Source organism: Bidens hawaiensis, unplaced genomic scaffold, assembly GCF_021521415.1.
Source record: "Bidens hawaiensis isolate Kalapana, Puna unplaced genomic scaffold, B.hawaiensis_p1.1 tig00002380_1, whole genome shotgun sequence".
Lineage (NCBI taxonomy): Eukaryota > Viridiplantae > Streptophyta > Magnoliopsida > Asterales > Asteraceae > Bidens > Bidens hawaiensis.
The window spans coordinates 1,449,090-1,474,080 of record NW_027491129.1 but is presented as its reverse complement, the minus strand read 5'-3'; the positions used below and the strand labels follow the sequence as shown (position 1 = coordinate 1,474,080).

The 24,991-nt window shown below is 35.6% G+C and overlaps 2 protein-coding genes across 2 annotated transcripts; both read left to right on the top strand.

The window, feature by feature from the left end:
• The first annotated feature begins 244 nt into the window (after positions 1-244).
• LOC143619036 (uncharacterized) lies at positions 245-3,858 on the top strand. Its single transcript, XM_077091066.1, has 7 exons — positions 245-395; positions 487-570; positions 872-909; positions 987-1,066; positions 1,851-1,934; positions 2,007-2,115; positions 3,587-3,858. Exons 1-7 carry the CDS (start codon positions 321-323, stop codon positions 3,726-3,728), a joined length of 612 nt encoding a protein of 203 aa, XP_076947181.1. The 5' UTR covers positions 245-320; the 3' UTR covers positions 3,729-3,858.
• Positions 3,859-15,040: 11,182 nt separating this feature from the next.
• Positions 15,041-24,564, top strand: LOC143619049 (putative disease resistance protein At5g66910). The gene is made up of 5 exons (XM_077091077.1): positions 15,041-15,759; positions 15,880-16,283; positions 22,001-22,356; positions 22,875-23,095; positions 23,680-24,564. Exons 1-5 carry the CDS (start codon positions 15,042-15,044, stop codon positions 24,504-24,506), a joined length of 2,526 nt encoding a protein of 841 aa, XP_076947192.1. The 5' UTR covers position 15,041; the 3' UTR covers positions 24,507-24,564.
• The last annotated feature ends 427 nt before the right edge of the window (positions 24,565-24,991 follow it).

The window sequence follows — 24,991 nt, the reverse complement described above, 5'->3', positions numbered from 1 at the left end:
TGTACTAGATGTGTTTTTATTTATTTTTTTTTAATTATATTTTGTTTGTATCAGACTTGATCTACCCTAGTTAATTACTCTACTTTTATTTATACACACGAGAGGAGATATTGTTGATTTCTTTCTTTGTTTGGTTGGATGCAATGGGGTGCTGCTTTCCGTTGTACAGAAACTTGTACCCACCATCGTCAATCAAATCATCATCATCTTCTTCTGTTTCTTGTTCATTTAAATGGCCTAAACGACGTTTCTTCTTCTTTAGCTATTCAAATTTAAAGACCAACAACCAATTTAGAGTGAAGTCTGTCCGAGACGATGACATGTCTGTTTCCTCTGCCTACCAAGTCCTCGACGTAACGCCAGGCTCCGATCTTAAAGCAGCTTTTCGGGCCAAAGTATACACCATTTCCTTTCCTTATCATTCACTCCTTAATTTGGGACCTAACCAAAAACATTATATTATATTAATTCTTCTTTTTCTTTCAGGTCAAGCAATTCCATCCTGATGTTAATAATAATAATAGTAGCAGCTCAGATACAATGATTCGCCTTGTCATTCAGGCCTACCAGGTACATATTTTGTTTTTATTATATATATTATCTAGTAATTGTGTATTATCTATCTCCAACGTAACAGATCAAATGACCAAACCATTTCAGTAATTCAATTGTGTTTGGAATCATGATTTACACATTAAATAATCGATATAAATAAATGTTTGCGGTAGAAAATGGCCGATTATCTAATTCTTTTCACCTTAACTAAGCTATGATGCATAACTTTCTATCATCTTGTCTTGAAGCCTTCTAAGTTCTATCTTTCCAATCACGTTTAATATTTTAATAACAATATTAATATTTTTCTGTGCAGCTGTTATCCAATTTAAGCAAATCAGAAATCATCGAAAGGTAATAATGCCCCCCCCCCCTTTTTTTTGTTTTTTCCTAGTAAAAAGTTCGGACCCTAACTTGAAATTCTGCTGTAGTGAATGTCTAGACCCCTTTGATGCTCCTGAGTGTGAGGCCTTTGACATCTTTGTTAATGAGGTTCTATGTGCTGGCAAAGGTAAAACATTCTTGATTCTTTTAATATTATTCTTTCCATTTCACATAAAATCTATTACGTTAGTTTATCAGAAGCAAAGCAACCAGAATCATAGGATATTGAAAACCATCATTAATGCATATTCTCAACAAATTAACTATTAAGTTATCGGTTTGTAACCTTGGTTACGGAGAGTCGTATTCAAATGTTTATCTTCCCTTAAGGTGGCGCTTTCAATCTGTTTACATTTCAAAGGATCAATTTAGTCAAATATTAAGCCTGCTATTGTGGTATTCATCATCATCATCATCGTACTCAGTATATCCCACCAATAGCAAAGCTATGGTAGGGTCTGAGGAGGGTAAGATGTAGGCAGCCTTACCTCTACCCCATAGGGATAGAGAGGCTGCTTCCGGTGAGACCCCCGGCTCGATAGTAGTTTTGCATCAAGCCTTGGACATAAGGCACATAGCACTCAATCATCGGGACACCAGCTGATCGGTGCATGTACCCTTATCTTTCAGCTATCAACGCCACTACATGATGCCTGATTAACCGTCCGTCACTTTTAACGTTATTTTCACGAGATTAGTAAAATAACGTCAAAATTAGTGCAATTTCACTTTTGCCCACCCGAGGGTTCACACATATATACATCATATGTGCGCACCGCAAGCAGGGCTATATTGTGGTATTGAAGTTTTTTAATTAAGTTTAAGACATTAATTATTTATTTTTTATTCTGTTAAGTATCTGCAGGTTGTAAAATAGATCCCATGACCTATGTTGTTGAACATATCTGCAGGGTGTCCTTACTCTTGTGTAAAAACAGCTCCTCATGCCTTCAGGTTCAGTTCTTCAACAGGAACCGCACGTGCAACATCTCAAGGTTGGTATATACAAGTAGTAATTAGCATGGTATAACAACGTGTCTAATATCAATTTCTTTAATCTTAATTAGGTCATAAGGAGGATTATCAGGTGCAGCTGGCAGTTGGGCAGTGCCCCAGAAGTTGCATCCATTATGTAACACCGTCTCAAAGGGTTATCTTGGAAGAGCTTCTTGGAAGGTATATAACCACCCCAAAAATTGCATTGAGTTCATAGTTAAATTAGCATTCATTAATTAAGATTACTCCGTTGATAATTTGTGCTAGTCAAGATTGAATGTGTTAGATATGTATATATGATTACAAACTATTTTATTACAAAGCGCAATTTCATATATACCCCTACAAACCTGGAAAATATCATATATACCCATGCAAAGCTAAAAATATAATATACGCCCTTACAAATTAGTTAAAATATCAAATATATACAATTTTTGAAAAACAATTTAATAAATGACCATTTTATCGTTATTTCTTAAAACTTCAAAGTTTATATATGCTCATCTTTAACTTAATCTTTTTTATATAGCCATTTTTAGTTTAAATTTATTCTTACCCATTTTTAGTTTAAAGTTCTTTTATTCTTACCCATAAACAATAGTTTTCTCAAAATATTATATTAACTTTCTTACTTTCTTTTATAGCATAAATTCATGATATAGGTTTGATAATTTGATTCGAACATAAAAATTCGAGTGTTCAGTTATCTGCCGCTGAGAGAACAAAAGAGGAGAGATGACTAGGGCTGTGCAACGATTTAGAACCGCGAGAACCGAAACGGAATCGGAACCGAAAATGAGTGAAAAATATAACCGGAACCGGAACCTATTATAGTAAAACGGTTCGGTTCTAGAATCGGTAAAGCCGGTTCTTGCTGAGTTGTGCAAACTTTGCAAATTGCAAAACAAATTTATACAATTGTATGTCTTCTTTCACAGTATAACTAATTTAGATTACAAGATTAGCATCTGTTATATTTTTACTAAAACCTAATTGTTGAAGTTAAATAAATCATTAGCAACGATAGATTAATGGAAGATCATATCATTTTATATTAAATTACCTTGATAGCTTAGATCAAAGTTGATCATGGTTGCTAGGTCTTGAATGTAAAGAAAGAAGATTTGGATTAAAAAAATGATTGAGTGGATGCCGGTTAATAAGTTACTCTATAAAAATGGGGATTGATAAATTTATTTAAAAAGTTTTTAATATTTCGGTTCTTCGGATCCAAGTCTAGAACCGCTGGTTTTACCTGGAACCAAACCGGGAACCGTTTAATGCAAATTCTGGGAACCAAGAACCATAAGGTAACGCACATTAGCGGTTCTGAGGCACCGGTTCTGACGATTCCAAAACGTTTTTTGCTCACCACTAGAGATGACGGTTCGGTTTGCTTGCTTATTGTCGATGTTAATCAAAATCTCAATAAGAAATAGGGTTTAAACAAATAAAATGTTAATATTAGTTTTGGTTGGGTATATATTAAATTATTCCTTATTAAAGATGCTAAGGTTTTATGCACTTGCAACTCGGTCGATTCAACACATTTACGGTTTTAGTTAATTCATTTTGGCTTAATTGATTTGACTTGTTTATTCTATTCTCTGTTTTTTTTTATTGTGGAGATGATTTTATGGTTTTGTAGTATCTTGAACGTGCCTTTTGATTGTTCTGCTGAAGCGGACTTGCTTTACTCCCTGATTGTAAAAGCAAAATATGAGAATAACCGTTACACGAAGCCAAAGAAGAAACCTGATGTATCAACCAAACATGTTGATTGGTATTAATGTTTTGTGTATATCTTGTAAATCATTATAGGAGAATGTACATATATCTTCAATGGTAAAATACTCAATTTTGTATAATTGTTATGTCAAGAATCCGAAAGCTGTGATAGGTTCATGGCCATCTTTGTCAGATTGAGCATAATCGGGGTTGTGTTTGGTTTGAAGATCCAGTCATCTTTTTTCAAGAAAGATACAAGTCAGACATTTTAAATCACCAATTTCCCAGTCAAAACTCTTGGCTAGGTGATATGATTATTGGACACTCCTTAAGCATCCTTGTCTCGAGAGAACATGTCTTGTTTTTCCATCATAAATTCTAGTTCCCTTATGTGCTCTTCAAGCGAAAAGCCCAGTACAATAGCATTTGCACCAATAGGGTTAATAGGGAGACCAACTTTTATAAAATCATTTACCTTGCCTTTCATGATCTTTACCGCTTGAGCATTTTCTTTGCTCGATTAGTCATATGTTTCTTCAGGAGTTCATAAGAATCCTTGAGGTACTGTAGGCGATTCTTGAAACAAGATCTTATATCACGAAACATAGTCCTCTAGTTTGCCACGTGGATGCCCTGCTCTGACATATCAAATTAATTATGCCTTCCCTTTAGTTATCCAAATTCATTTCCGTGATTTCTGGAGCAGGCGATTCTCGAATTGCTTATCTAACCCTTTTGATTTTGTAAGATTACTAACATTCATTTGCGAGTAATCTGTGGTGCCATAAACCCTATTTGTGATCAACAATTGAAGATTTTCCACGGGTAATCGATTTTTCTGTATGCACTGTTGTCATCAGGTTGAAACCAAAGAAAATTGTTTAAAAAATGCCTATAAATGTATTTGTATAACAATTATTTTTTCTTTCTATTTGGATTGAAAGAAGTGGTAGTTACTCTTTTTTTTCAACTATTACTAAATATGTCGGTGTGTTGCTTAATAGTGTTATTAAGGGATGAATCAAAAGAAAAGATATGAAGAAGCCAAACATAGGATTTATTTTTTTGTTAGTTATGGACTATTAAAAGTTTAAATATCATTAAATCATGAATTTGAGGTTAATTGTGTGTACAGACTACAGATAGAAGCTCTCGCCTCTTCCTGCTGCTGTTTGTTCGGTACAAACAGATGATGAAACTAATATTGTATAGGCTTAGGTGCAAGTCAGGTAAACTCTCTCTTTTAATCTTGTTTAATTTTTCTTAGAGGCACATACATCTTGCTCAACATTTATCCACATTCACTTGCAAACCTTCGTTTCTAGGATGACTTGATATGGAACATGTTGGGTCAATTGTTGTTTGGCCCAAGTGTAAGGCCCAACCCAATAATTAGGTTTTATTATATATGGTAATGTCTTGGCTAACAAGTTAGGGTTAGTCTATATAAACCGAGTTATGGTTAGACAATAGAATAGGTGAGTTTGGTGTAACCGAGTTAGGGTTCATCAAAAGTCAAACCGAGTTAGGGTTTGAGGGTTTGTAATCAGTTTTTAGAGTGATATTTTCTTATTAATATAAACGAGGGTTATTCGTTTAGTTTGTGTGTTGATTATTGATACGGGACTTGAATTGATATCAGAGCCAAGTTTAAGAAATCGATAATCGGTCGGAGGCGATCGGTGGCTTGAGGAGTAATCAATCGGCGCATATCGGAACCGAGTTGGGTTTCCGATCGGGGTGTGCGCGTAAAGGAATATTTTGGACCAAGGGTGTTTGGTTTTGGTTTGCGGTGAGCTAAGAGTGTTCAGCGCCAAAGTTTTTGATCGAAATTGATTTAGGTGGTTATAAGGTTTCTGTTTCTTAAATCTGTGGTTTTTTGTTTTAAAGTTTGTGACAAAAGTCAACATAACATATGGGTGTTGGGTTTTTAATAATTCACGAACAGAAGAAAACAAAAGTTATTTTACTTCTTGAATTTGGTGCTGCACTACGAAGAAGAATTCAAAAGAAAAAACAATAGTTTATTTTTTGAATTTGCAATCCAATTTCTTTTACACACGATTATTTGTAAAAGGTATTTGTGAACCGGGTTTTTATGAGTAAACGGGTTCAGTTTTGAAAAGTTGTTTGGGACTGATTTGTTCGTACTTGTTTCAACGGTGTGAAGCAAGGGGGTTCAACACTATCAATGGCAGGTGACAAAGAAAATTCGATAATTCAACCCAAAGCGAGTGGGGGGTATCGTTGCAGGTTCCAAAGTTGAACGGAACTAATTACATCACATGGGCGATTGTGGTGGAAGCGATCTTGGATGATCAAGAGTTATGGGAAGTTGTTCAACCGAATGAGGGTGCGGTTATTGATGCGAAGAAGAATAAAACGGCAAGGTCGTTTTTGTTCCAAGTTATGGAAGGTAATATTCTTCTTCAGGTTTCTCAATACAAGAATGCTCGAGAAATATGGGCGGATTTGAAGACACAGTTTGTTGGGGCCGAGCGAGTTCAAAAGGCTCGACTACTGACGTTGAAAAGTGAATTTGAGAAACTCAAGATGGCGGAAGACGAGACTGTTGATCAGTTTGCGGGAAAAATAACCGGTATGGTTTCAAAGGCAACGGGTCTTGGTCACGTGTTCGAGCAAGATGTCTTAGTGAAGAAGTTACTGGATGCGGTTCCAGACAAATACTTCAACTTGGTAGCATCAATCGAGCAAACGGTTGATCTCGATAGTATGAGGTTTGAAGATGCTGTTGGAAGACTTAAGGCGTTTGAGGAACGTCTACGAGGGAGAGAACGTGCTTCAAATTTACAAGGTCAGTTACTTTTCAATCGGTCGGAAAGTAGTTACAAAGGTAAGTCGTATGATCAGTCCGGTAGCCGAGGTAAGGGTTGGCCGAGTTCACAGGGACGTGGAAGAGGCCGGGAAACCGGAGGTCAAGACCGAGAGGATGAGGATCAAGATGGTTGTGAAAACCGAGATGGTCAACATCGTGGGTCAAGGTATACGGGTCAAAGAAAGGATCTTCAATGGAGAATAAAGGATATGTCACAGGTTCAGTGTTTCCGTTGTGATGAGTTCGGTCACTTTGCGTCTACATGTCCGGAACGTATGAAGAAAAAGGAAGAGTCTAATTTGAACAAAATTGATGATTTTGATCCAAGTTTATTTATGATTAAAGGTGATCAGAAAACGGTTTTTCTGAATGAAGACGGTGTGATTCCAAAGCGTTTCGAAACTGAGCCGATGGAGAAAGATGTTTGGTATCTCGACAACGGAGCATCGAATCACATGACGGGTAATAAATCGTATTTTTATGAATTGAATGAACAAGTCACGGGAACGGTGAAGTTCGGAGATGAATCTTGTATTGATATTCCGGGAAAAGGGTCGGTCTTAATTGAAGGAAAAACAGGGGAGCAACGTTTGTTAACCGATGTCTACTACATCCCGAGCTTACAGTGCAATATCATAAGTCTTGGTCAAGCAACGGAAGATGGATGCGAGATTCACATGAAACACGATTTGCTAACCATTAAAGATGATGCAGGTAAGCTTTTGATGAAGGTGACAAGGACCAAGAATCGATTATACAAGATTAGCATCAAGGTAACAAGTCCCGGTAAACTAGCTATAAGTGGAATGAAGAATTTTGCAGGTAGAGATCTTCAAAGTATTGGACTGAAAGAAGACAAGCCGGTTACGAGTCAGATTCCAATAAAAGATCCAAGTTCCAAAATTCAAAGTCCAAAGAAGAGAGTTCAAGAAACTAAACGCATGGTTAAGAAAGTGATTCAAGCCCAAGGGAAGGCGTGTAATGATCAAACGAAACAAGTGTGTCTTCTAGCCAAGTGGAGCTGAAAGGACATTGCAAGAGATCATGAAAAGCCTCGGGAGAATCAAGAGAATGATGACAAGCGTGAAGTTGAAGACCCGCCAATTTCGAGTAGGAAATTAGGGGGTGAGTCGGGTGACTCGGGTACAACAATTGCGGCTGGTGATTGTTGGATCAATTGTTGTTTGGCCCAAGTGTAAGGCCCAACCCAATAATTAGGTTTTATTATATATAGTAATGTCTTGGCTAACAAGTTAGGGTTAGTCTATATAAATCGAGTTATGGTTAGACATTAGAATAGGTGAGTTTGGTGTAACCGAGTTAGGGTTCATCAAGAGTCAAACCGAGTTAGGGTTTGAGGGTTTGCTATCAGTTTTTAGAGTGATATTTTCTGATTAATATAAACGAGAGTTATTCATTTAGTTTGTGTGTTGATTATCGATACGGGACTTGAGAACACACCATCGTGGAGGCTGAAAGTTATGACATGTAAGCTCTAGACCTGGCAAACTTAGCTGGCTGTGTGGCTTCGGGTCATTTTAAAAGAGTCAAGAACATGGGATGCTTGTGCTCAGTGACGGAACCAGAACATTTCGATCGGAGGATCATAACAAAAATATTTTTTATATCATATTTGAACGTTTAAATGCATGTATTGTTAGCTAATATTCTTAATATTTCTATCAATAGCTTATCCTGATATATTTTCATTCCTTACAATAATTTGTTTCTAAATAATAAAAACGTTGCCTTAATTATATATTTTGTTAAAATGATAGAAACAAATTTAGAAAATTTCAAATAAAATAAATTAATAAATTCAGTTATAAATAGTAAAAATTGTTCCTTAACTGTATACTTTGTCGAAAATATATAAAAACTTTAAAAAAATCAAATAATAATAATAAAATAATAAAGCCGAACATAACTAAGTAAATAATTCAAATAAATAAAGTAAAGTAGAATAAAAAAAACGTTAATAAATCTATAAATGAAAGTTGAAAAATTAATTGATGGTAAATTTTAGTTTTAAAGAAGTAAAATAAATACAAAACTATTTACCTGCCAGATCACTTTCTTTCTAGTCAAGAAGAAACGTGTCAAAACTATTACATATAGGCATTGAGTGGCTAAATCCACTTAACAATAAATAAATATTAAAAATAATTCATTTAACTCTACTTCCCCAAATATCGATGACCAGCATTTCTGCGTTTATATAGCCTTCATCACCGGAAAAAAAAATACGGAATCTTTTCTTTACTCTTCTTCTCTAATTTCTATTACTCCAGCAATGATTGTCTAAGGTTCAAACTATTAAAAAAGAAGTTGATCTCAGTCATCCTATATTCACCAATTCCGGCCGGCCGGAGCCCTAAACCCTCCTGACCCCCCTGTGGTTCCGTCTCTGCTTGTGCTTCTTTTATGTCAAGAGTATGCTCAACCAAAACATGGTGGTACCATTCACTCTCACTGGTAGGGATGAGCAAAATCGGGACCGGTACCGAAATCGGTACCGAATCGGTACCAAAGTTTTAAGTTTCGGGATCGGTACTGTACCGGTACCGGTACGGTATGGTACGGTACCGGTATTTCCCGATATTTTACCTCCAGTACCGGTATAATCCCGGTACCGGTACCGAACCAAATATTTCGGTACCGGTACCGGTATTAAGAATTAGGGATTTTCGGGATCGGGATTTTCGGTATCGGGACCGGTCGGTACCGGTCCGGTACCTTGCTCATCCCTACTCACTGGTACCTTCAACTCTAAATACAGTATCTAGGGGAACTAAAAACATGGTGGTACCATTCACTCTCATTGGTACCTTCAACTCTAAATATGGTATCTAGGGGAACTGCTTACTGAACTGATCCGTTTAATAATCATGCTTTTTTTTTCTTTCTCATATCTAATCAAGTAACCCATTTTTTACAACCAAGTAACCTGATTAACAAGTTCACAACTTGATTACTGCTTGTTAAACCATCACCTAAGTTAAACATGTCGTGTTTGGATTACACAATTTTAAGTGCGTACATCTTAGGGTTAATGTTTCTAACACGAATAAAAATATGGGTTCTGTTTAGGTTGGTAAATTTAGCTCACAACTCAACATGATTTACACCCTAAACTCAGTTTTTGGAATCTACTAAGGTCAAAGAATATACTAATCCTTTTACCTTAAACAATCTTATAATTTGAAGAAACACTAAATGACCCCGGCAGATTACGGATAATCTTAGGGTTACTAGATGTTTCCCACGAGGGTTAGGTCCGGCAAAGATGGTTATTCTTCTTGACCTGCAAAACAGACACTGTGAGCTCGTCACTGAGAAGGGGGGTTCCTCCTTGTGACCACCCTCCGGCGTGAGAATCAGACTAGATTGCTCTGAATATAAGTGTATATTGAGAGAAATAGCTAGAGAAGATAAGATATATGATAATGATACCGTTCCAAGGTGTTGGAGTATTTATAGCCGAAGGTAGGTTTCCAAGCAGGTACGGCCAGCTGTATAATATTCCTTTTCCACCAACTACGGGCTATGTACGTGCCACGATGGGAGTTGGTGGGTAGGCAGCGGCTGATAGTGACATTTTGTACCGGAGCGTGCTCCTCCTCGTACTATTGTCTGTGAGCTGTCACCCTGTGATTGGTTCATGGGCTGCTTTGGTCAGATCTTGTCTATTTTGTCCATACCTTGGCAGGTATAGTACAGAAGATCTTCCAGAAGCGTACGGACTGGCTCTTTTGGGCGGAAATATTCCCGCCTTACTCATTCCTTCTTCAGGTGACATTGCTGAAGTATAAGAGTTAGTGCCTTATGCGTGTAGCCTTACCGTTAGTGCGGGTAGCCTTCCTTCTTGGCTTGTACCCATAGCTGCGGGAACAGGCAGGGTACTGTACCAAGGGAGGCTTTTCTGCGGGAACAGCTGGCTTATTGCGCATAAGGTCTTCATCTCTCTGAGCATGGTGGGTCCTGCGGGACCAGTTAGTCTTTGCGCAGACGTACCTCTTCAAGGTGTGTCTTGCGGGTCCAACTGGGCTTTGCGAGGACCTACCTCTTCATAATTATATTAGAAGTCGGTTGTTTTTAGTGAGAATTAAGTTTAGAACATTTTCTGTGTTTTCTTGTGAGCAGTTTTGTTAATCGAGTTGCTGGCTCGAACAAAGATGAGAAGCCAAAATACAAACGCTTAAACAAGCTTGACCATTCTCCATCGGGTGGCGTTGATTCACCTTCATAATCTACCGAACACTTTCGTTTTCCACACCTATCGTTCTCGCATACCGGAGATCCTTTGCTTGTAATGGCCTCCTGATGAACAAAGTAACTCATGTTTAGCAAAGTCTAGAGGTAACAATTTCAACTTGACAACTTACTAACATGGAAACCCGTTCGATCTAATTTTTACCCATTCACAATTTCAGGTTGTAGATAAAAAATAACTTACAGTTCTTACTTGAGACGAATTATGAATATTAAGTTTCCAAGAATTATCCTGACGGATAATAGCTCTGGCCATATCCGAACCAAGTGGTGCATTACTAGCTTGCTATCTTTGTCAACACTTATGAGAGATCGATCCATAAGATTCTCCGCACCAACTTTGGAGTAGAAATATTTTTCTTCCAGCTTTTTCACCACATTATCCATGTCTTCTCCAACATAACACCAAGCAATCTCAAGAAACAATCGCTTGTCATGATCATCATGTAAACGACTTGTAACTAACTTCTAATGTTTTGCGAATTTGTTCATATGGTATTGCTTCCAGCTTCTCTATAGCACTTGACCAAAACTCCACGTTTCTTCGAAACAACGACGAGCCCATGACCTGAAGAGCTAATGGAAGCCCTTCACAGTGTTGTATCACTCTTCTAGAATATTCCACGTAACCTTCCATTGGACAGTCTTGTGAAAAGGCATGGTAACAGAACAGCCTTAGAGCATCTTCATCATCCAGTTGCTTAAGCCTAAACATTTTATTCTTTTGGTGACATAGTAATCGCTCACGCGATGTGGTTTTGACGATTTTACTGCCTTTAACAAAAGAGTATCGTACACCGATCAAAGCGTCAATCTCTTCAATCTGATCCACGTCATCAAGAATAAGTAACACTCTTTTTTGAGATATAGCGTCCTGAATTTTGACGACACCCTCATCCGTGTTATATATCTTCTGTGTTTTCCCCTTTGAAACATCTGAAAGGAGTTGACTCTGTAATCGTACTAAACCATTTTGTTGATCAGAATCTTGTTGAATGTTTGCAAGAAAGCTGCTTGCTTCAAAATCTTGAAAATGTAAGTTGTAAGCGACTTTGGCAATGGTAGTTTTCCCGATCCCTCGCGTGCCACTAATCACTCCTATGCTGACATCGTCGGGGTCTTTTAATTACCAGAAGTCAACGCCTTTGACTTGAGATAGAATGCCCACTGTATATGGTGTGACAGCTAAAGCTGTCCTCTTCAATATGATTACAACCTCTTTCGCGATTGTCTGGATGAATACCTGAAAATATAGTAAAAAATTACCTATGATTCCTATTGTTCAAAACCCGATCTTAAACTAACCCCAAAACCAACTAGAAATATCCATTGTTTATCTGCACTTGTATGAAATGATATGTTTATAATCATTTCAAGTTTTAACAACTTAAAAACACTAAGATTATAGAATACATTAGTATCTTGTGTTTCAATACAGGTGGGTTTGGGGCCGTAGTGTGGGCATCCGTAATACCATATGCATTCTAAACAAGCGAAACGTTAATCAATCCCATACTTGAAATTAATTCGTAACCCATCCAATCCAACTAAATAATAAGATACTTGAATCAGATAAATCCTCAACTAACATTTACTTTAACATAAAAAAAGGCAATCAATACTCACAGTAAATTAGTAACAAATATGCTATAAGGCCTATACCCAATGTGAATATGCTGAAACCAAATCAAGCAGATATACGACCGTTTCCGAGAATCGTTAAAGAGGAGGGGAAAAATAATTTGGGCAGTAAAAGTGTTTTATATTGGGTTTAAACTAATTAAATTTTTAAATAAGCTTTTACTTGGTTATAAGTTGGGTTTAAACATTAAAAATACATAATATATATAGGGAGAGGATCATGAGAGAACTCCATTTTATGGAAAGAACTAGAGAACTAATAATAAAATATTTTTAATTTAATTAAAAAAAATACTTTTTAAATTTTTTTTCTTTAATCCTTCTTATATGTTGTTATTCTTCACCACAAAAAAAAATAAAAAAAAAAAAAATTAACGAGTAATGCATATATGCAATACACCGACTTTTTTATAATGCATATGTTCAATAGTGTGCATTTTGATATTGAATAGCATATATATAGTTGTTTGTATTGTATATTTGCAATAGTGTTATATTATATACAAAAATAAAAAAAAATCGATATAATGCACATGTGCATTAGTGTTGTATTATGTATATGCAATAATGTGTTTTGCATACAATTATTAGTGTCGTATTTGCATATATTCAATAGTGTGTATTGGATAATACAATTGTGTTGTATTATATGCAATAAAACACTATTGTATATATGCAATAGGCATTAGTGCACATATGCACTACAGTACTACACTGACAAGTTTTTTTTTTTTAGGAACAATATCATCTTATTAGAAAAAAGAAAGAAAAAGAAATCACAAAATATTTTTTAAAAATAGTTAAAAATAATTATTTACTAGCTCTCTAGTTCTCTCTAGATCCCACCCCTATATATATATATATATATATATATTTATATATATATATATATAGGGAGAGGATCATGAGAGAACTCCATTTTATTGAGAGAACTAAAAAACTAATAATGAAATATTTTTAATTTAATTGAAAAAAATATTTTTAAAATTTATTTTCTTTCAACCTTCTTATATATTGTTATTCTTCACCACAAAAAATATAAAAATTAAAAAAAATTAACGTTGTAATGCATATATGCAATACATTGACTTTTTTTATAATGCATATGTGCAATAATGTGCATTTTGATATTAGAAATAGTGTTGAATAGTATATATATAGTTGTTTGTATTATATATTTTCAATAGTGTTATATTATATATAAAAATTAAAAAAATCGATATAGTGCATATGTGCATTAGTGTTGTATCACATATATGCAATAATGTGTTTTGCAAAGAATTATTAGTGTCGTATTTGTATATATTCAATAGTGTGTATTGAATAATGTATCTGTGTTGTATTATATGCAATAAAACACTATTTTATATATACAATACACATTAATGCACATACGCATTACATCGACGATTTTTTTAGGAACAATATCATCTTATTTGGAGGAAAGAAAAAAAATCACAAAATAATATTTTAAAAATAGTTAAAAATAATTCTTTACTAGTTCTTTAGTTCTCTCTTTACGAGAAGTTCTCTCTATATCCCATATATATATATATATACACACACGATTGTTTATTTATTTTTAATCTTTAAAACTTTGCATATTTTAATTATTTCTTATAGATATCTCATAATTCAAATAGTGTTTCTTCAAATAAACATTCAAGTTATAAAAGTTTGAATACAAACTGAAGTGTTTTAATTATACTTATAAAATGACCATAGCATATATTTATATCCACTTCTTATTCTTATGTCGATTATTATAGTTTGGCCCTTCGACTTTTAGAATTTAACATTTATATTTCGAAATTTTGGCTGGTATTATATAGAAGAAGCCAGGGAAGGGGTAGCGTCATCGTTAATGAGTTTGAATGTCGAAATGGAAAGTCATTTCAAAGAAATGAAAATTTGACTCAAAGGTATACAAAATCTTGGACCTCAACGGCTTCAAGTAAATTTGGACGCCGTCGAAGTACTTAAAAGGAAGAAATTAGACCATGACATCGAGGTTTTAACAAACGAGCTATCCGAAAACAACCTGAGTCCAATATTTAAAAACAATTCGGCAAAATAAAATTTTTGAAAAATACAACATTTAGTCTTATTATTATTATTATTGTATTTTTTTAAATTAATGTAGTTTTTATTTATGAGTTTGATGTATTATTTTTATTTTAATGTAGTTTTTTTAATTATATATATATTTATGTAATGAATTATTATTTAAAAAACAAAAAATTATAAAAGTGACTGAACGCCACGTGACGCATAATGTCCATAGATAGAGCATTATGACTACACTCTTTTTTTAACAAAAAACCATAACTCTGACTGACGTCCCACAACAAATAACTCTGAGTGATGCCCCATGACAGACAATGCCTAGAAATGAAACATTATTAGTACACGCATGGTTTATATATAGGACTAAGATTAAGATTATAGCCAAATAAAACTATAAAAGAGTTATTTCTCTCTCTTTCAACCAATTCATTCCAAATGCGTTGACTCTAAGAAGGAAGACATTGTACAGAAGCAAAGCGGTGGAAACCCATCCATCCATCCATCCATCTGATCTCTTGCTTCCACTCAAACACAGTCTTAACAAGAATAAGAAGTTAGAATGGATTTCCTTGTTTCCGAATCGATTACGAAACTTAGTGAAGCTGTTGTATTTGTAGCAAAAACAACAGCCAATTTCAAGCCTGAACTGACACAGCTCCAACAAACCTTACAGACAGTAACCCCGATCATCAACGACGTCGTAAGACTCAACCACATACTCGATAGACCCAACCACCAGTCCGCCATGTTCCTTGATGAAATCCAAGACGCCCAACAGCTCGTACATAAATGCTTGAAAATCAAAAGGAACTTAATCAAGAAGTTCACTCACTCGCTCAAGCTCAAAGACGTCAACAGCAAGCTGCTAAGGTTCTTTCAGCTCCAAGTTCAAGCCGATCAGACCCGGGATATCAAGCAGACACTTGTGGAGGTCAGTGATGTCAAACAACGGATGGACAGTTTATCAATGGATATGAAACAGATCCACCAGACATTGAGCACTACTAGTTCGTTTTCTTCGACGAGAAGAGATCGATTATTAGGTTTTGACTTGGTCGAAAGGAGCAGACTCGGTTGGCGTGTGCCCGTCCGACCTGCAGGCATTGTGGCCTTTGATCAACCGTTAAAGAAGCTCAAGGCTAAACTTCTTGATGATGATTTGATGGATGTCAATGATGAACACGAAAGTGAAAGCTCCGTTGTGGTTGTTGCGGCCGCGGGTGGATGCGGAAAGACTACTTTGGCAACCATGTTGTGCTATGATCCTCAAATTCAAGGTCAAAGTCTTCATATCATTATTGATTATACATATAATAATAATGCTGTCGTATGAAGACATTAATAATTGTCTTGCTTGTTTAATGTACTAAACATATGTTGTGGTTCTAATCGGGCAGAGAAATTTAGGGAAAGCATCTTCTTTGTGACGGTTTCAGAAACGCCGAATTTCATGGCGATTGTGAATGATCTGTTTAATCCAAATCCCTCTGGCCAACCCATTCCATTTCAAAGCAATGAAGATGCAAAAAATAAGCTGGGAAACTTTTTGTATGAGAATGTATCAAGTCCTATGCTTTTAGTTTTGGATGATGTCTGGTCTGATACGTTTATTGATAATTTTCCGTTAAACATCAAAGGATGCAAAATTCTGGTTACTTCAAGAACCACTTTTTCGCAGTTTGATGTGTTTCAGTTTGACCCTTTGAGCGAAGAAGATGCCAAGATTCTTTTTCATTGTTCGGCATTTAGTGTTGGTAAGAAGAGACCAAGGCCTCCTGTTGATGACAATCTTGTGAATCAGGTAACAAAATTCTCTGTTTTCTAAACAAACCGAACGAGCACGAACAGTGCATGTTCATGTTCGTTCATTTAACTTTTAGCGAACGAACAATCGAACACAAACAATTAGACTAACGGAGCTTTGTGGTTCGTGTTTGCTTATAAAGAATCGGACATGTTCATTCGCTTAAAGTACAAACGAACGGTTCACGAACGTAAATGAAGGAACATATCAATCAATCATGCCCAGTAAAATCCCACCGACAGCAAAGCTATAAGTAGGGTCTGGGGAGGGTGGGATATAGGCACACCGTACCTCCATCCAAAGGAATGAAGAGGTGGCTTCCAGAGAGACCCTTGGCTCTAAGTACATGTGTATGAAGCAAAATAAAGGAAATCAAAGTTTAACAGTTATATACAAACTACTACTAATTATAATAATATTAATAATAAGATCACAGTTTAACAGCTATATAAAAGCTAATAATAATAATTATAATAATACTAATAATATATGTAAGGGAAATACCATTATGGTATGCGACCTAAATAAGTTAAGTCTAAGCCCTAAGGTATTCAATTCTCTCTAAAAATCCTTAACTTTAATTCTACTTCTCCACGAATTCCTATCCTCAACCATGTCCTCGGAGAGGTTTAGGTCTATCAAATCATGCCTAATCCTCTCATCCCAAGTCAATTTCGGTCGTCCTCTACCCCTCCTCCCCTCTATAGTAATGTTTTCTACGGATCTAACAGGATTCGTCGTCTGTCTTCTCTTCATGTCCAAACCATCTCAATCTCCACTCTCTTATCTTGTCTGCTATGTTCGCCACCCCTAATCTCTCGCGAAACACAACGTTTCTTATTCGGTCTAGCCTTGTGTGCCCACACATCCAACGTAGCATTCTCATTTCTGCTACCTCCATCTTCCGCACTTGTGCCTTCTTGATGGCCCAACACTCTGTTCCATATAGCATTGCAGGTCTAACTGCCACCCTATAGAATTTTCCCTTTAGTTTAGTCGGGAAACTCTTGTCGCACAATATACCTGTGGCTGCTTTCCATCTACACCATCCTACCTGAACTCGGTGGGTCACATCACTGTCTAATTCCCCATCGCTCTGTACAAATGATCCTAAATACTTGAACTTCGTTACCTGCGGGACCACCTGCCCTTCAATTGTGATCTGTGCGTCTTCATTGTCGTTTATCCCACCAAAATCACAGTGGAGGTACTCCGTCTTAGATCGGCTAATCTTTAAACCTTTTGTCTCTAAGGTTGTTCGCCACTCCTCAAGCCTCATGTTTAGATCTTGTTTTTTCTCAGCAAGTAACACAATATCGTCTGCGAACATCATGCACCACGGGAGAGTCTCCTGAATCGACTTTGACAACTCATCCAAGACTACTGCAAAAAGAAACGGGCTCAACGCTGACCCCTGGTGAAGACCTACCTCTACAGGAAAGAAATCAGTATCCCCCACTGGCGCACGGACACTTGTTTCACTCCTGGTATACATATCCATAATTATCTCTTATGTATTTCCTGGGCACTCTTCTACCCTCCAAGCACTCCCAGAGCACCTGTCGTGGCACACTGTCGTAGGCCTTTTCTAGGTCAATAAACACCATATGTAGATCACGCTTCTTCTTCCTATACTTTTCCATTAATCTTCTTAGAAGGTGTATTGCCTCTGTGGTGGAACGCCCCGGCATGAAGCCAAATTGGTTGACCGTAACCTGAGTTTCTCGTCTAAGTCTACCCTCAATCACTCTTTCCCATAGCTTCATAGTATGACTTAGTAGTTTGATTCCTCGGTAGTTACCACAACATTGGGCGTCTCCTTTGTTCTTATAGATAGGAACTACAACGCTGCTCCTCCACTGGTCTGGTATCTTACCTGATTTGAGAATACTATTGAACAGAGTAGTTAACCACATGACTCCTTCCTCCCCCAGACACTTATAACTTAATTAAAGAAACATAACTGAGCTAAAACGATTAAAAGTAAATGTGAACAATGTGTTGGTCTCAGAAGTTATAAAAATTATACTAAATTAGTAAATTGTAATGAGCTTGAAAATTTTAAATGATTGTATTATTAACAGATAAAAAGAATGAACCTAAACAAACGTAAGTTGTAAACTAACAAACGTAAATGAAAGTTAACGAACGAACATAAATGAACAAACTTAAACAAACGTAAGTCAATTAGTAAATTGTAATGAGGTCAAAAATTTAAATAATTGTACTAACGGATATAACATAACGAACTTAAACAAATGTAAGTCGTAAACTAAGAAAAATAAATGAGCATAAACAATTTAAAGTGAACTAACGTCAATGGACATAAATGAACAAACTTACACAAACTAAGTCGTAAACTGACAAACTTAATTGAATATAAATGAACAAACATAAACAAATTAAAGTGAATGAACATCAATGGGCATAAATGAAGGAACGAGACATGTGCCCATGTTCGTTCATTTAACTAAATGAACAAAAGAATTTGTTCATGTTTATGCACTTGAAAGCTTAATACTTTATTAATATGACAATGTCATTCACTTAATAAATGTAATGAACTAGGGTTGAAGCTCGCGCTTCGCTGCGGGAAAAGTAGGGTTGTAGGTTTGGTGTTTTTTGTTCATAGATTTAGTGTTTGATTTATAAAGTTGCATCATAGTTGCATGGCTTGCGACTTAGTTCAGACGAACATAGTTTATGGATAGTCACATGACCACTTTTATTTATCTACTACATGTGGATTGTATATACATAACAAAAGATTTGCACATGAATTGGGTCATGAATTTAGGGGTGCTAAATGGGTTGGGTTTGGTCAAAATGGGTTAGGGTCGGAATGAGTCAATTAAGATAAGGGTTGTTTTGGTTCGGGTCGGAGCGGGTCAGGGTTAACGGGATCGGGTCGGAGCGGGTCAGGGTTAACGGGATCGGGTCGATTTTTTTCTTGAACGAGGACAACGAAGGAAAAATTTTGTTTATTTTCACTTTTTAATGTTTTTTATTTATATTTTGAGTTATGATTTTTTTATTATTTTTTTTGAATTTTTTGAGGGGTTTTTTATTAAGATCAAAAGGCACTAAAAAAAGAAAAAAATAAAATAAAAATAAAATATCATAACTCAAAATATAAATCAAAAACAAAAAAACGTAGAAAAACTAAAATGTTTCCTCCGTTGTCTTCGTTTAAAAAAAACCCGAGAAATGAACCGAAACAAAAAAAAAATCGACGAAAATGGAACAAAAAACCATAGCCGAACCGAAATGATCGAAAACGAAAAAATCGATCAAAACGAAACTAAAAAACTGAAACTGAACAGAAATGAACTGAAAAACCCAAAAAACTGACCAAAACGAAAAAAAAAACCGAAAACGAATCCGAAACCGACCAAAAAGAAACCGAAACCCAACCCATCCCGTGCGAAAACTCGTATCGGCTCGAAACCTTATCCGAGACAAAACATGAACCGAACTCGTTCCAATCCATACCCCTTTTTGTGCCGAAACCTATCTTGTGGAAAAATGTGCCACTCCAAAACCCGTTCCGACCCGAACCTGCCACATTTCCTTAGGACACTAACCCACATCGACCCATTTGTTTAAATTTGTTGACCCATTTTGACCCGAAAATAAGAAGGTGGAATTTCAAGTAACCCATTTTGACCCTTTTATTTAAAATATCTGACCCAAACCACCCATATAATTTTCAAATCAACCCAAACTGACCCATTTGATATGCTTTGGGTCAAGATTGCCACCCCTAGTCATTTTTGTTGGATGCTTCGTTTGATGTTCAAAAATTTTCGGTGCATCCTTGGCTATGCAGTTGTAGACTTGTAGTAGCAAAAGATTTAGGTTAGGGGCATCTACTCCTTAGTGCGGCTTCGCTTGTCTTTGTTGACATCTGTTTTGGCAGGGTTGATGTTAGTATAGTTATATGTAGGCTGTGTGAAGCTTTTTAAGTTTTATATGTTTACTTGGACTGTCAAACTGTCGTAGGCATTTGGTTGTGGCTGAAATTGTCGGTGTGGTTGGCGATACAGTTTTCATGTTTGTCCCTTCTCCTGAAATAGTATATGATGGGGTTTTGTAGTAAATATTAATTTTGGCTGTTTGTTTGCATCAGATGTCGGCTCAGTGGTGTAAAGTGTAAACGCTGCTGGTGCCGTGTGTGTGTGTTTTTTTTTTTGGGGGTGGGGGGGGGGCAGTGTGTTTTTTTAGACAATATAATGTGTCATACCTGATGAGGAGAGTGCATTATCTTTGTCCTTTTAGGCTGAAATAGTACAAATTATTAAACGTCAATCATAAAAATATACACTTATTTTATTTGTTCCAATGTACTGTATCTTCATCAGATGTCGTGTGTAAACTAATTCTTATGTACACACAAATAAAATGACATTCAAAGTTGTTTGTAAACTAGTTTTGAAACCTAAACCGAGTGTATAGAAAAGAGCAAATCCATCACCAAATGCACAAAAGTAGTCATCGATTTAGTCACACACACTCTGTTTATATTGTATCCTTTATATTTGATACCCTAAAGCTATCTGAGATAGACGATTTGCTTTTGTTTGCTTTTGGGTTATATGGTCTGCAAATATTCTCCCAAATCAGCTTTAGTTAAATGGTGAATGTTTTGGTTTAAACCAAAATCTGTCATTTCTTTTGTTTGCCTTTGGGTTATATGTTCTGCAAATATTCACCAAAATCAGTTTTAGTTAAATAGTGAATTTTTTGTTTAAACATTCACCTGAAATAGTAGAAATTATTAAATGTTTTGGTTTAAACCAAAATCTGTCATTTCTTTTGTTTGCCTTTGGGTTATATGTTCTGCAAATATTCACCAAAATCAGTTTTAGTTAAATAGTGAATTTTTGGTTTAAACATTCACCTGAAATAGTAGAAATTATTAAATTTTTTGGTTTAAACCCCCCCAAAGAAACCCTTCTCCGTATAACTCAAAAATAATTTTAGTTAGCCACTCGAAAGCCCCTGCTTTTAAAACCCATAACTTACATATAACAAACCTAAAAATATGTGAAGTGACATGTAAATCAACCATGAACAAATATGTGACATTAACAAGAGAATGCAAACAAAAGAGGGCAACACATGAAGGCGTGAAGAGTATGGGGTAGTGGGTAGTTAAAGCTAGTTAAACCACAATGCTCAAAATAAAGGGTCAGCAAACTATTGTATCACTTTCTACGTGGCTATAACTAGCATTAGGTAGTTAAGCCACAACACACGGCCTAATAGTGGTGTTGTGGTTTGGCGGTGACTATCGAGGATAACATGGTCATTGGCGCCTCCCCAATCGAGGGCCTGAGAACACCACTAACACATACAAGAAAAATACGTGAAAACCTAATAACCAAATTAGATGGTCAACTAAGAAGCCAAAAATAAGAAAATAATAATAAAAAGTAACAAATGATTGCTACCAATTAGAATTGTTATAGTATAGAATGATAGAAAATAGAGTTTATTACACAAGTGGCCCCTGTGGTTTGGCCTAAGTAATATCTTTGGGTACTAAGGTTTAAACATAACAAGTTTGGGTTTTGTGGTTTCAATTTTGTAACAAGTTTGGGGTCTACGGCTAACTTAGGTAAAATGACCAAAATACCCTTTTTATCTTTTAAAATCTTAAAGAAGCAATGTTTCTTTTATACTCGTTAATTTGAGGACCAACGGTTTTATAGATGGTGAAACGTTGCAAGAAACATCCGTTGACACTTAGAGTGGTGGGCAGTTCCTTAAACGGGAGAGATGAGTCAGCATGGAGATCAATGCTAAAGAGTTTGTCTCAGGGCAGTTTGGTTCTAGATTTGAATGAAGAAGTACGAAACCATCTAGAAAGGAGCTTCAAGACACTGGATAATGAATTTAAGGAATATTTTATGGACTTTGGGTTATTCCCAGAAGATCAAAGGATCCCAGCCAGCGCTCTTCTAGATATGTGGGTGCATTTATACAACCATGATCATGAGGGCCATGATACGTTTGACAAGATTGTTAGACTTTCGTTCAGAAATCTTGTCACTCTTGTTGCCAGCGGGTACGTAATCTTTCTTCACTACTAACAAAGCGAACGTTCAGTGTACCTTCCTTTTGACCGGATGTTTGCTTATGTTCGTTTATTTAATAAATGAACAACATTTTTGGTTTATTTAGTTAAACGAATGATGCCTCGTTTGTTCATTTATTTTCGTTGGTTTACGTTTCTTTAAGTTCGTTTGTGTAAATAATCATTCAATTCTTTTAGGTCCATTGCTATTTAGTTTAGTTTAGTTTTATGAAATAAATATCACTCATTGCATTTAGTCTAGTTTGTTAGTTTTTTTGACTCAACATATTGACGTTCACGTTTGTGTTCGTTGATCGTTCGTTCGTCTATGTTAGGTTATGTTCGTTTACGCTCATTAACTGTTCGTTTATACTGTTAGCGGACGAGCATAAGCGAGCATGAATGCATTTGTTTAATTGTTCATGTTTGATGCTTTGTTTGGTTAAAGTATAATGAACGAACTTGGACATGCTCAGTTCGTTTACAAGCCTATTCATTACTTTGTTTAGTGTTAGGAAAGATTCAGGCGCAACAGTAAACTACTGCGACAAGCAATTTGTCACACAGCATGATTTACTGAGGGAGCTTGCTATCCACCTAAGTAGCAAACCAGAAGTACCAATTGCACACAGGAAAAGGTTAATTATAAATGCACATGGAGAACATCTGTCAGCATCAATTTTGAATGTTCAAGAACCCATGCGAGCCTGCATATTGTCTATTTCTACAGGTCTTGCTTGCTTCAGTCCTATATTTTTTAGTGATATATATACCCCTACAAACATGAAAAGCATCATACTATACCCATCTAAAACTAAGAATATCATATATGCCCTTACAAAGGAGTTAAAGTATGCCGAATTTTTTAAAAACAGTATAATAAATGTCATTTTTACCCTTATTTTTCTGAAACTTGAAATTTCATGTATGCTCATCTTTAACTTCAAATTTTTTTATTAACCCATATTTTGTTTAATCTTTTTTTAGCTACTTTTAAGTTATATATATATATATATATATATATATATATATATATATATGTTTACCCAAAAACAATAGTTTTCTCAAAATATATAGTTAATATCGATTAAGACACAAAAGATACAATAAAATTAAGGTTTAAACAAATATAATGGAAGGGGTAGAATAGCCATTAAGTAAAAATTCAATAAAGTTGGGTGTGTATATATGATATTTTTAATTTCTGTTTGGGATTATATGAAATATTTCAAGTTTCACATATGACATTAATCTTTTAACGGAACCTACTCTGGCTTTTGTTTCTTATAACTGATTAAAACTGTACATTTGCAGGAGAGTTGTTCTCTTCAAGATGGTGTGACTTGAAAGTCCCAGAAGTTGAGGTCATGGTGTTGAACATAAAATCAAAAACATACACGTTACCTCACTTCATGAAGGAAATGCAAAAGTTAAACATTTTAAACGTCACAAACTACGGTTTATACCCATCATACATTGAGAGTCTCCATCTTCTTGGCTGTTTATCCAATTTATCAAGGGTTAGACTTGAACGCGTTGTAATCTCTTCACTAAATGTAAATATTTTAGCCTTAGAAAACTTGCAGAAAGTATCATTTATAATGTGCAAAATAGGCAATGCTTTTGAAACAAAAGTTGGTACTAATAACAACCTCAAAGTGTGGCCAAAACTAGTGGAACTTGAGATGGATTACTGTCAAGATTTAGTGGCATTCCCGGGGTTATTGTGTGACGGGGTCCACCTTAAGACTTTAAGCATCACCAACTGCAACGAGATGTGTGAAATCTCAGAGGAAATTGGAAAGTTAACTAATTTGGAAAACTTAAGTCTTCGGTCGTGTACAAAACTTGAAAAGCTTCCTGAATCGATCACAAGACTTGAAAAGTTAAGTATTTTGGATATTTCAGATTGTTTAAGCTTGAGTGAGTTACCAGCAGAGATGGGAAAGTTGGTTGGTTTAAGAGCAATCTACATGAAGGGTTGTACAGGAATTTATGAGCTGCCGCGGTCTGTAGGGGAGCTATCTCACACACAAGTGGTGTGTAATGAAGAAATATATTATCAATGGTTGGAGTTTGATAATGTGGAAGCAGAGCTAGTGGAAGAAGATAGATTAGAAACCCTGATGAAAATTATTTGATTTTGTATTTACACTCAATAGCCTTGATTTGGAGGTTTTTTTTTTTTGTTTTGTATATTTAATTTGTATACACTATTAATGGAAGTAGGGTTAATTAGCAGCAAACGATGGCGTATTGTATGTATGTTTTCTGATGCTTGCATTTGAACTTGGTTTGCTGGAATTAAGTGAAATTGGAACCTGAATCATGTTCTGTACTTGTAAGTGAAATTGGAACCACTTGTGTGTGAGATAGCTCCCCAGAGCAACCATTTCATAGTTGGTAAAATCATCATATTCTTATACTAGGTTAAAAACCTGTGTAATACACGAGCTCTAAGAGAAATTTACAATCTAATAGAATTTTATATAAACATTTGTATTTTGTAGTAAAGTTTTCACATATATATAATTCTTATTTTGTAATGAACATTTACTTGACATTTTTACTGCTTGTGAAATGCTAACGGGCCACACCGAGTAAAAAAATTTCAATTTGGTTTCAG